At 38.0% G+C, this 13,575-nt stretch overlaps 1 protein-coding gene across 1 annotated transcript; it reads right to left on the bottom strand.

The window, feature by feature from the left end:
• Positions 1-5,361: 5,361 nt before the first annotated feature.
• Positions 5,362-13,487, bottom strand: CCDC59 (coiled-coil domain containing 59). Its single transcript, XM_009327654.1, has 4 exons — positions 13,394-13,487; positions 12,241-12,463; positions 9,717-9,816; positions 5,362-7,210 (listed from the first exon to the last, which is right to left on the bottom strand). The coding sequence occupies exons 1-4, from the start codon at positions 13,485-13,487 to the stop codon at positions 7,049-7,051; spliced, it is 579 nt and encodes a 192-aa protein (XP_009325929.1). The 3' UTR covers positions 5,362-7,048.
• Between the last annotated feature and the right edge of the window lie 88 nt (positions 13,488-13,575).

Raw genomic sequence — 13,575 nt, 5'->3', positions numbered from 1 at the left:
ACACGGTACCCTGCTGCCCTGTCCTGGTCAGCTGTGTGTGATACACTCAGGACCGTTTTACTGTTCCATTGCTCAGGAAGCATTTTTCACTCTGTGTCTAAATTTTAAGAGAACTGCGCTGTGAATCATGGACTTCTAATTAAGTGTTGTTGCCAAATGACCCTTGCAAAGGCTTCTCCAAGACACAAAATGGGATTCATCTCACCTACCACTGGAAGTGTAGATGTTAGAACTAGTCACCATAAACTCCCTATGGATAGGTATGTATCTCTAGGAGTGATACCTGTGATTTATGTTCAGATGAGATTATTTGCCCCCTGATGGTACCCTCACTGACTACAGAAAACCTTTAGAACATTAGAGTTAGAATGTTACATTTATATTCTTAAAACAGGACAAATAGAACTGCCTTTGGTTTGTCAAAAAATATTTCAGGAATTCCCTGATTGTTGTTTTTACTTACTACTTTTCGTGTCTCAGAACACCTTTCACTACATGGCAGGGTCATCAGATGTAAAACCGTGATCTCTAAAATACACGAAAATAATAAACAACGCTCTTGTAGCTCCCTTATGTGTTGTCTTTTTTCCAAGCAACAAACACAGGAACAATGAAAAAAGTGCATCAATGCCATAGGGCAACCCAAGCCCATACTGCACCGTACTCTTGTTTTTGAGACCGCCCATGGAGATAAATCTTCAATTCATGAGACTACTACATTACAGTCACCCCTGTATGCTGTATGTCTCAACACTTGTACTCTTTATGGGTATGACAGAAGAATTAGCATCCATAGTTCCTGAATGCACACACCTGCATTTATTTCCATAATGCTTTTATTTGTTCACCGCTTCCCAAATTATTAGTGACAGCTACTTCAAAGTGAAATCCTGCTGGTAGCTACAGAACCACTACTCTTATTCATACCCCTTCTGCAGTTTCTATCATCTTCAGCATTGTCTGAAGTCACTTCGGATTAAACAGATTATCCCGTTTCTGTGCACTTCTGTGGACTTCCCAATTGAAAACACGAGCTGTATGATTTCACGACACAGGGCACATTTACCACTAAAAATTTCTAGCTACTGCATAGCTCTCAGGAAGAAAAGGGTTTAGCCACTATGGTCACAATAAATATAAGCACAGGACCTAAATGAAAAGGTCAGACTCTGACTTCCAATCTCTAGAACTCTCCTTAATCCCCTGAGCTATCCAAACATAATAGATAAAAGCAATCATCATGCTAAAAAGTACGTAAAAGAACCAGTTAGCTGTAGCCTGCTGTTACTTGTGACTACAGATTTCCAGTAATGTGGAAGAAAACAAACTAAATGACTTGATAAAATAACTGTATCTACATGAACTTATCATTTCTCCTCTTGGCACTGTCCTTGTAGTTAGATATCTATGTTCAATGCTGTGTATATATGTAACGAATAGTACTACTCCTCTTTTCTTTGTTTTAAAATAAACTGTTTCTTAGATTAGAGGGACAGTCTTAAAACACAGTATCAGCTCTTATAACCTGGTAACTATCAAGGGTCAAAAAGAGAGGTATTTGTTTCTCGTTCCGTTCCAAAGAACGGCATTTATGCAGCGAGGAGCACATCAATGGGGAGTTCAGCCCACTCCGACGTCCCATAAGCAGATTGGTGCAGCAGAGCAGATTCCAGCACGAGAGCACCTACCGCGAGCAGAAGCCAGAGACTCTCCTTAGGGAAACAGTCTTTCTGCTTTTAGAACTTGGGGTTTTGTGACACAAATTAACTCATGGCAGTTAGAAGACAAAATAAAATTCAGCATTTTTGCATATAGACAGTTTAAATCTATGTGCCACTTCTTATCACGTTATCTAGTGAGCAAGTGTGGACTGAAGAGGTTAGTAAAACATTAAGCTGGCTTAGTTTATTTTTATAATGTTTGTTTTCTTTTTTAATTTGCAAAGTGGGATCCTCAAATATAGTTTCTCAACAGACGTATGTATTTCCTACACTGGGTTGATAGCAAGATATTAAAAAAACAGATACACATGTGGGGATAATCTCTCTTTTGGGAAAATATATAAATAAATCCAGACTTGAAAATAATGATCCAAATTGCTATTAATTAAAAACTACGCAGAAGACAACAAAGTTCATGACAAAGCTATACACAAAAGGTAGAGCAATCAGCGTGTTGTAGGTCCAGTTACACAGCAGCTTTATGAATGGACCAACAACTATTTTACCAAGAGTTCTGACTGAACTACTTCAGACTTTTTTTTTTCTTTTTCACATCCCATTAAGGTTTTCTTTAGAGGAAAGTCAGCAAGCTAGCTGCGTGGTTCTCAGTTCATTATTAACTACCCACTCAGCAATTTCCAGAAGGCATGCATAAGTTAATAAAAATTCTGCAGAAAATTGGTATTTCAGAGCTCTGTCCTATCCTCACTGATTCTATTAAATGAAGTGCCTTTCTGTTTTTCTTATGCTCACAACACTTCGGTCCATTAATCCATTTGGAACTGCTTCTAAACTCTTTGATTAATGATTTAAAACATTACTTTGTGAAAGCAGAAACAGACACCAAGATTGCAATCAGGTTTTTAACTTCATGTTCTTCATCTAATTCTTAGCGCAGGCACAATTTATCAGACTGTAACGGTAAAAAAATCCAAAGTCTACATTGTCCCACATTTCCAAAGCCTCAGTATCTTAACGGATGAAAGTTTTTGTTCTGTTTTTCCTATTAGTGGCAATAGGAAAAAAAGTCTTTTGAGATGGGTACGGGGTGAGACAGTCCCTGTACTGTCAAAGCCAGCTTAATGAGGTGATCCATTTAAGTTACTATTATGATTTCCCAAGAAGTTAGCTGCAAAAGGGGCAAGGGAAGCTTCACATTCTGTTCCTCTGAACCAAAAAGAGAAAATGAACATATTGTACCTGATGCTTTCTTCCCTCCCTTCTGATTCACAGCTTCACTGGTCTATAATGAAAGGAAAAAAAGAGATGTCTGAAGTTGCCTGCATTCACTGACTATCCAACTTAAAGAATAAAATTTCAAACTGTGCAGCCCTATCCCTTCCACTTCATCTTACTCAGAAGATGTACTGGAAAGACATAACTATGTGAGATCTGCAGGCTTTCAGAGAACAGAAAACTGCTAGAGAAGTTGAGTGTGTGACTAGGGAAAAAAAAAAGAACGGCAACAGGACTTATGTTCCTCTTTTTCACATTTCAACATCTTCACTACATATTCACAGCGAAGTTTAATAAAACACAGTACAAGTTTAATATCCCATTGGACTAACTTCTCATATGTTTCAAATTAAGACACAGTTGAAAGCAGCAGCTTTTACAGGCAGCCTCCATACTCATATAATTGCTATTGGACTATTTTCCTAGTGATCACCAGATCAAAAAAAGTAATTAGATCTTTATTTCCTTCCTCAAAACGTTCCTTCCCTCCATTCTCCACACTTTTCTCCATAAAAAGATGATGGGTCAGTTGTTACCATGCTACTCTAAATGAAAGCAAAGGTTCAATTCTCTTCTCTGCCTGTATGACCTTGAGCCACCCAGCGTCATCACTGCTGCATCGCTGCCTTCCAGTGGTACCAAATTAATTTAAGAGGCTTGACAATGCAGGAGCGCAGGCTCAGGAAGCAGCTGAGACACTGGGCTGCACCGGCTTCTCATGACTACCGTCCTGGGCTGCTACTTCATGGTAATCGGCAAAGGACAGTGTGAGGAAATACCCAATTTTAACTTTTTCCTTTTAGAATCAAGAATTCACTTCTGGTGGAAAAAAAGGTCTCTCGTATGAGAGTCTGTGAGAAGCTGGGCTTAGTCATAGCCCCTTTTTATCTTCAAATCAAATAAAGCTACAGAGGAGAGAAAGTGATGGGGAGAAATGACAGAAACTCCCTCTCCTCCCTCAAACCAGCAATGCTGGGGCTAAGGTCAGATACCGCACCGGGTTTTGATTAAGTGCTGTTGTGTTTAACCCGGCAGGCAGCTAAACACCACACAGCCGTTCGCTCACTCCCCCTGCCCCCCAGTGGGATGGGGGAGAGAATCGCAAAAGCACGTGAGAAAAACTTGTGGGTTGAGATAAAAACAGTTGAAATAAATATTGAAATAAATGAGAGGAAACTAATAATAATGATAGAAGAATATACAAAATAAGCCATGCATGATGCAATTGCTCACCACCCACCGACCGATGCTCAGCCAGTTCCCGAGCAGCGGTCACCACCCCCCGGCCAACTCCCCCCAGTTTATGTACTGAGCATGACGTCACATGGTATGGAATGTCCCTTTGGCCATTTTGGGTCAGCTGTCCTGGCTGTGCCCCCTCCCAGCCTCTCGCTGGCCGGGGCATGGGAAGCTGAAAAGTCCTTGACTGGTGTAAGCACTGTATAGCAACAGCTAAAACATCGGTGTGTTATCAACATTGTTCTCATCCTAAATCCAAACCACAGCGCTGTACCAGCTACTAGGAAGGAAATTAACTCCATCCCAGCACAGGACAGTGCTCTGCCTGACCAGATTATCCGAAGCGCTGAGGGAAGAAGGAGGCATTTTCAGGTGCCTCTTCAGGAAAATCAGACAAACCTGGTTTGTTTCATATTAACTACCACCAAGAACATGGAATAAAGAGACTGAAGGGCAACAATTAAAGTTAGAATGAGGCAAGATTAAATTTTAATGACCAGTACTATGGAACAGATACTATAAATCCTGAATTTCTCTCAAAATTCTAATTCTTAAACAAAACCAGGGAATAACGCAAGTAAAAAAAATAGAGATTTCTTTTTAGAGCAGAATTCTGTTCTTTTCCACTGATCAACAACTGAGATTTCTTGTTGCTAAGGAGGAATGAAAAAACCAAAAGGGTAATTAACTTACTAGCTCATATTACCTAGCCTATTCTCCAGGAAGAAACAAGCATATGGAATATTTTGATAGTAAAGTTTTCATTCAATTTAGCACAAAAGAAAAAAAAAATCTGGATTTCAAATGCATCATTGAAACTTCATCCAAATGCTTTACAGATAAACACTGTATCTAGAAGCGTACTGGTACTTAGACTGTATACCAGTACCGATAGCGATACCTGTAATCCAGGATGGCCACTGACCAATGGAATTACTGGTCTAAGGCTTACGGTTTTCCGAAATCTTTCCAGACAGCTGACATCATGGCAAACATCTGCCCAGTAAGTATGTAAGTGAACTGATGGCAAACTGAGAAGAGGTCTTCTTCAGACGACAATTCAGAATATTTGTATTTAATGTTTCCTTAGCCAAAGAATGATAAAAGATCATCTAGTCACAGACACACGCAAACAAAAAATGGAAGAACTTCAACCGTGAATTCACATGGAAGATGTTTCATGTTATTCACAAGGTACACGAAGCTAACATTTTAAGTCTTTTGCACTACTGATACAAAAACCCTAATAATTGCAAATAGTTGCGGTTTGCATTTTTTAAAATAAAAGCTGACAGCCTAGAATGACAAGAATGGAAACAGACTGTGTATGCCAAAACTTGCCTTCCCACTTTCTGGGCACCTTGCAGATTTCTGCTCTTTAATGTTTCAGCATGAAGCCATTCAAAATTGGCAATTACAGCAATTATCAGGAAAAAATATAGAAGGAAAGGTATAAAACAGAGTAAGCATGTCAAATTTACACTCCCTTTCTCTCCTAGAATGGACATGCCCGTTTCAAGAAAAGCTCCCACATTTTCTGTCGGTGCACTACCTTATGACTTGGGTTGTTTTTCCTAAATGACATCACCGCACCAGGATTCAAAGCCTTGCAAAAAGTATAGCAAGATGAGGTTGAAAAAGCCTCAGGAAACTGACACAAGAAACATTTTAGATAACTCAAACTCCTAAACTGTTCCTCATTTAATAGCGCTTGTCATACAATTCAAAACTATTTTTTTTTCCATGTATTTTAAATAAGGATTTTTTTTTGCAGTTGACATCGACTTCTAAATGAGATAATTTAATACAGTGAACAATTTAATACTGTAATACTGTAAATGTATTGCAAATCTTACAGAGCATGTCCTGAGAAATTTACTCCAAGACATTCCTTACTTTGATGTCTAAACAGTCTTTACTGTATGCAAAAAAACCCTCAGTATTATTCCTTGGCTGCCAAAGTAGACTGAGATAAAGGCAAAGTATAATAGTATTCTCCTGTATAAACTTAAGGAAAATAATTAACTTGCTTTACTGCAAACTTACTAGTCTTACTAAGAATGCTTTCATTTTGTTAGGCCAAAAATCACTCATTGCATCTCCAAATCAAGATTTAAAAGAATTCCTTTTCTAAAATGTTCTGAAGAACAAAGATTAGAAACTTGATATATGCAGCATACCAAAACCTCAAGCCATCTACCTGATCCGTCATAGCTAGAAAGTCATACTGCGTTTATGAACAAAATAAATCACCAAAGTATAAGTCACCAAGCACAAAGTATATGTTAAGTCTACACGATCTTCACACTCAAACCATTTTTGGACCTTTGGTAAGTTTTATTCTTTGTGGAGAATGATAAATAATAGCCATCCAAGTATAGTTTATGTTCTTTGTTTTCATGTGCCAAACCCTACCCGACAGCACACAAAACACACTCCTAGCCTTGGCAGTTCATGAGATATCAATTACATCATACGTATCATTTTACTCAAGTAAGCGTAATTTTAGTAGTCACAACTGCAGGAAGTGTTAGAGCTAGAAAACAAATGCTTTACACTATGCAGATTTATGTTGAGATGGCACTAGGCTCTAACGATTTGGAATTCAGGATATTGCATAGCTAATAGAACTTAAGTTTAGAAATACAGACCATTTGTTTTCAAGGTACCAGACCTCTCTCACTCTCAGCATAGGATACATATTTTCAGGATGAATATCCTCCGCTATTGGACTGATGAGATAAATCAAGCCAATGACAAAAGTCATATAGAAGCAAAAAGACATTATTTATTAAAATTAATAAAATGTCCACAAGTAACTCAAGACCTGTAATTAAGACGTATGCAGAAGTTTATGTATTTTGCTGTATTTTCTGAAGAAGAAACTCCATTTGTAAGTTTAGGTTTGGCTGTCCTCTTTTTGTCTTCTTACTCAGTATTTTATAAGCTTCCATTTTCTTTTGCTTGTACAACCGTTGAGCTGCTTCTCTTTGTTGTTTTCTTTTTTCTGCTTCCTGAAATTAAACAGATACGATTATGAAACAATTACATACCTTCTGTAACTATGAAGCTATCTATAAGCAATAAAATTTCTTTTTGTAAAGATACTGGCAACTAGGTACTGTACTGACACTGGAAACACCATTACTCTTAAAAGCTTAATCAGGACTCTCTTTCAGCACATACTGCAATCAAAACATATTGTATTGCCTAAAGCTTCAAGAGAATAGCCAAGTTTTCTTCAGTAGAACATCCTACAGTAAGGCTTGTCACTAAAACATGTACTACTCCCTTTCTGCGAAATGAGCTCCTTGACTTTTTTCCTTAAATGACAGTGACAAAAATGTCCCACTTTCTCCTCTTGAGTGCAAGAAAGAAAGAAAGAGTTTGATCCAGCGGCCCCCATGTAAATGTCTTGCCAATCCAGATGTGCTAGGATACTGGCCACATCTGCATGGGACTGGCAGATAGGATATGGGACATATCTGGGGCTGGAGGCTGGGCAAGTTTGTGATACCAGGACAGCATCGCAAGCAGCATTACCCAGGGCAACTTAATCAGGACCAAACTACTAGTGACATGTCCTCTTCGAAGCAACACAGACTGCTGTCTTTACCAAGAGAGAGAGGAAAAAAAAACCTAACCAAATTTCCAACCGTACAAACTTTCCGTGTTGAGGAGACAGCACACATGCAACCAAAACACTAATGGAGGCAGTTACACTATATGGATAATGATCATGATATTACATTCAGTTTTTATCAAACAGCTTACACCCCCTTCTCTAGTGTCCTAATTTTAGTAATTTGGGCAAACATCCACAACAAGCAAGCTAACTAACTTGCTTCACTTATGTCCTAGCACAATATGCAAGATGTCACAATTATGTTATTGTTTTCCATGACATAGCTAGCTTCCGTGATGTACAAAAATTACTAAGAATGCTCTGTGATGTAGAATATAAAATTAACCAGAAATGACCCAAGAAAATACTTCTAAACAGAAATCTAAGAGGCTTCTGGGGGTGGGGAAAAAACCAAACAAACCTGCAAACATAACATCTCTCCATTCAGAATGCTTCACGTATTTCACCTTAACAATGATTAGTCTCATTCATTCCTTTTTTTAAAAAAAAAAAAACAGAGTAGCATCAACTAACTTACCTGTAATTCAATTCCTATCTAATAATTTTACTGCTGCTCAGCATACTGTTGTAAACAACGTTCATTTAAGCTACCGACCAAATGCTTACTCAAAGCAAGAACATTCATCTTACTTAGGTAGTTGTTACTTATGTTCGTGTTTTTTCTGATCTCTGCTAAACCTTAGCTTTTTTATACAGTGTGGAGGCCAAAACTGTGCCTTTAAGCTTATTTCTTTTCCCAAAATAAATAACAGTAAATCCAGTGTTTGCTAACATATGTGAGGGTAAAGTATGCGATCATCATACCGGTATTCCACATAAATGATTACTGTTATTGTGGCACTTAGCTACTGTTTGTTTTGCCTGAATATCTTTAATAAGACCAAAAATGCTAACACCTCCCCTCAGGCAACTCTTCCATGCTGCTCGAAGAAAATTCCTTGCAGTCTTCCTGGGTTTTTGTTTGTTCCTATTTCCTCTAAATAAGCTGGTCATAGCATTAATTTCTTTTAGCATGATTCAAAAAAGAAGCTCGCAGCTGAACAATCATGTAACTTGCCCAGAATCACAGATCAGCTTGCGTAAAACTACTCTAGTTTTCAACACAGCTAAACTGAAGAAATAATATATTTTATCCAGCTATGTATTCATGTTAATATTTATACAGCAGTTACTGAAATTTAGTTTGTGAGCAGCAAGTTACACAACTTCTGCAATGTTACAATGTGTGCCATTTTACAGTGCAACGAACAACGTACTGGGAGAGAACAGAACTAATTACATAAGAAAAAAAAAACTAAATAACTCAACCGAGTGATTCAACAATGATAAGTTATTCAACAATATTAAGATACGCCCTGTAAGAGTAAGTCCCATTAAATTAGAATGAGGGAAAAAATTACTAAAGATTTTGGCCATGGATACGATTACATTTAATTGTTTCACTCTTGGTCAAAGCACATAATAAGGTAAAACGAAGACTGTGTTATGGTAACACCGTAAGAAATAGGATGGATATTTCATTTTTCATCACAAGATGATGGTGGTGTTGTTACTTCCCCTTCTACAATATTTTAAGAGGTCTAGTATAATCCACTGGGATACGCAGATCAAGCTCTAAGTTTTTCTTGATGTACCAACAGAGATAATAAAATCCCATTAATGGCAACTGCAGGACAAAAACAGTAAGAACAAAGACAATGATAACCTTGAACACCCGCATGCCTGAATATTACTGTCAAGTTGAAAAAGACTGAAAGAATACCAATACCTGTGTTCCTCTCCTATGGTCCTGTTTGGGTCCAGATGGAAGACTGACAGGCAGAAATGGTATTAATCTAGTCTACAATCAAGAAAGATCTCTGTTTAATATTTACCTCTCTCTTTCTAGCACGCTCAGCCTTTATTTTCTCATATTCTTCTTTCGCCTTCTGATTGGACGTCTTCTTCTTAAACTTCCCTTCGGTCATAACTGACCTATGAGAAAAAGTACATGTACTCCAGATACGGACTATCACCAAGCAGACATAACCATACATCCCATAGCCACTGCAGAAGCAGAGTATGGTCTTCCACTCCTCCAGTGTTTTTTGCATCTTTGGGGAAGTTAATTAGAAACACAGATTACGTAAGTGACAAGCAAGGCTCATCCCCCTACACTGAACAGATACCTATTTGCACTACTCTTACGTGACACCCAACACCACTACACGTCATGTAATGAGCGTCTAGCGTGAAAACACAGCAAACTGAACTCCTCCAATGCCAAGTGCGCTGAAGACTGTACTGCACAGAACTTTCAGTAACACATACACCTTACCTGCTGGATCTTCACATGGATGGTGTTTCACGAAGTTTAGAGAGTGCCTAAAAGATGGGTTTTTCCCATCATACTAGCTCTTCAGAGCTAGAAAAACTGAATGCACTAGCTTAGAGCAGTATTATCTCTTTCTAGTTCCGACATACGGATGCAACTGCAGAGACATAAGGACAGCCAGCTGTTAGCAGATTGCCTGCCAGAGAAGTCAGGCTGACACGGCAAGGTGAAAAAGCACAGTAGCCTTTCTAAAAGTTTCTTCTTGAAGGAGATGGTATATTATTGTCCCTAATGTTCTGAAATTAGGAACTGAATTTTCCTTCCCAATTTCAGTATAAAAAGCCGCCCAGGTATCTTTCTAAGAAAACAGTAAAAGAAACCGGTGCCATTTGTCTGGCATTTACTGTCACACTACTTTGAGTGGATTTTTCTGGTTATTTAGTTCTAAACTTTTTTTCTGATTTACAATAAAGCCATTACAAAACCAGTGACATCTCACACTTGAAAAACATAAGCTTTGCTAGACAGTTAACAGCTGTTCACAAAATAAGTTTTTGATTACTCTATTACTCATGCTGCAAGAAATTGAGAACTAGCCATCATCATCTAGGACATTTCAGACAGATGATCAAGAAGGAAAGTGAAGGTATCTACTCATTTTCTCTTCAGGAGAAGAAAAAAAAAAAAACTTTGCCTTATTCTCATCTCCATCTTGTGGCGATACTGTGTAATGACACCTCATCTTCTCAGAAGTACAAAACTACATTAACTGCAATATATGCTAACATAGAATTACATAACCAAAGTCTTATTTTCCATCCCCACAGAACACTGTAGTCTACCTAATACTCTACGCATCACCCCACCTCACAGATTAGCAGTCACATTTTTGCAGAATTATTAATTCTGGTTTACAATCACAATGAACATAATTTAAGCAAAATTAAAAAACCCTCTGGTTTAAAGAAAAACAGTCCTATTTCAGACATGCCCACGAATAAGCTGCTTATTCCAGACAAAACTCTACCTTTCTCCCACTGCTGGGCTTAGATCTGACTGCCTTTCACCCCTCTCCCAAGCATTCTTCCCGGGAAAGTTTAGATGTAGATACACCTTGGAATTCAAAGCCTTTCGGCACTCCTTGTACTGGGGACAAAAAGGCATTATCTCAATCACTGCACTTGAACGCTGTTTAAAAACACTGCCATGACAATATTAGACCTGAGTGACTACCGCTTTTCATTTTACTGACATACCTAACCAAGATTTCAGGGGGAATTATTGTCACACGGGGAAAAAACGGTTTAAGCTATCTGACATTTGTTAGACCGCAAATTAAAAACTCCGTTTGACTTTTCCCAGTTATTGTAAGTAAATTTAAATCAAAACAAAAACCCCAAAAACCCAAACACCACTAGCAAACTATTATGACATCTCTATTATTTAAAATTATTACTTCCATCAAGAACACTTTACTGCCTTAAGGTTTTACTAAATCCTCCCTTTCATTTTTTTTTTCAAGTTCACAGTTAAAATCCCCCTGAAACTAGCCATACCACAAAAGAATAACTGCACATAATATCGCTCATCCTAGCATAAAAACAGCGCAATATGAAGAAAAAAAACTTATCAAACTGGGAACAGAAAGATAATGCAAAAAATGTTCCTGAAAAATGACATTAATTTAAAAATACTGAGAATCAATTCAAAGGAAAACTCTGTAGACTCAAAAGCACACTACCTGAAATGCAGGCTCTTCTCTTTGTAGACAAGGTAAGAAATTGGCCAAACACCTACTGCTCTTGGGCTGAACCCTATCCTTAAAGTACAACGGTAACTGTCATATTATTTCTGTGGAATCAAGCCCTGAACATCACCAATTTTGCTTTCTGATTCTGATGCAAATACAACAAAGCTGTATGTTTAAATTTTCTAACAATTAGGAAAAACATTTAAGACCTAACGGCATTTTTTTTAGTAAAGCAAATCACCGTACTGAAGTCCATGTAAAGTGTAAGACCTAAAAAATTTCTTGAACAATGGAAACAATTACTTTTTTCTAGAGACGTATTTCAAAAACTTACTCTACTGCTTTATTAAGTTTTTCTTCTGATAAAACTGACTCGCCGGGAGCCCTGCGCCGTTTCTTAAGCATTTCTTCCTCTGCTAGGTAAAGATGTTTCAAGTGCTCTGGATAAGTATCGGTAAACTGATTATCCTGTTGTGAATGGACCTTTCTTCCCTTTTTCAACAACTTCCTGTATTGTCTTTCGACCTTTTGTTTTCTCCGAAATGCAAATCCTCGTCCTGAAAACGTAAGAGAAAGGATTAAATACACCTGCACTGAAGTAGTGCCAAATGATTCAATTGTTGCCAGGATCATTTAAATCCATTTCCTTTCCAAAACACAAAAAACCCCCACTATTTGTGCTAATTTTAATAAGGCCCAGTCAAAAATTCAAGGAAAAAACACTGTTATAAATCTGTCCCCTACTGTCGCATTGCAGCTTGTACGGATTTACTGAAAATTATCACCTAAACCCTTGAGAGAACATGTCATTGCAAACGTACTACTTAACGCACACTCAACGTTATACACCTTTGTCAATGCTTTTCGAATCCAGTGAAAAGATGTACTAACATTTCACTTCTCTCCTACTCTTGACAGCTTCATAAGCAACATCAAAATAGATTCCAAAATAGATTCCTAAAGATACTCTCAAGAAGACAACAATAATAGTAATGCTGGCTGCTTAAGTAGTCTGCAACGGCAATGCCACAGGAAAAAAAGTCACCAAATCACTGTATTATACTATATTAATATTCCATTATATGTTTTCACACAAATAGTGTTGTTATTGCTACCACCTTCTTTCTGGACCTGTCCAGAAGAGCTTTTCTACAACTTCAAAAGTATGCCACATCACAGAGTGACTTAGCCTTGAAGGAGACATCAGATAATGGTTGTTTCAGTCTCAATCATTATATAACCGCTTAGCAATCTTAAGTTAAACATGTTTTTTCCCTAACATGTTAATGTGGTATTTTTTATTGCATTAGTCTTAAGACCTACTGACTTTTATAATATTCATTAACAAAATAGTTTCTGAAGGCAGCAAGTCCAAATTAGTGCCAGCTTTTCCTTTGAGTCTCTCTCCAAAGTTGAAATTTCAGGGAAGTGCTGCAAAAGCCGATGCTCTTTTTCCTACCCGTTTATTTTTACATTTGCATAACTACCTGTCAACAGTCCGAAGCTGTTTCCAAATACGCTTCTATTGCAAATATACAGCTTCACAGAAAACCGCACGTGAGTCCTAAAACGGAGAACCATCACCACCCGTCCCGAGCGCACCACCAAAAAAGAGCAGGCTCGGCAATCCCGCGGTCCGGGAGCTGCGGCTGGACACAGGCTGTCCCCA

This window comes from Pygoscelis adeliae, unplaced genomic scaffold (genome assembly GCF_000699105.1).
Source record: "Pygoscelis adeliae isolate BGI_AS28 unplaced genomic scaffold, ASM69910v1 Scaffold113, whole genome shotgun sequence".
In the NCBI taxonomy this organism is placed as follows: domain Eukaryota; kingdom Metazoa; phylum Chordata; class Aves; order Sphenisciformes; family Spheniscidae; genus Pygoscelis; species Pygoscelis adeliae.
This window is presented reverse-complemented; position numbering and strand designations above follow the sequence as displayed.

Coding starts and splice junctions, on each gene's coding strand:
- CCDC59 (XM_009327654.1), bottom strand. CDS start 13,487: ATGGTTCTCCGTTTTAGGACTCACGTGCGGTTTTCTGTGAAGCTGTAT. Junction 12,464..13,393: donor CAGCTTCGGACTGTTGACAG/GTAGTTATGCAA, acceptor TTACGTTTTCAG/GACGAGGATTTGCATTTCGG. Junction 7,211..9,716: donor AGCGTGCTAGAAAGAGAGAG/GTAAATATTAAA, acceptor GTTTAATTTCAG/GAAGCAGAAAAAAGAAAACA.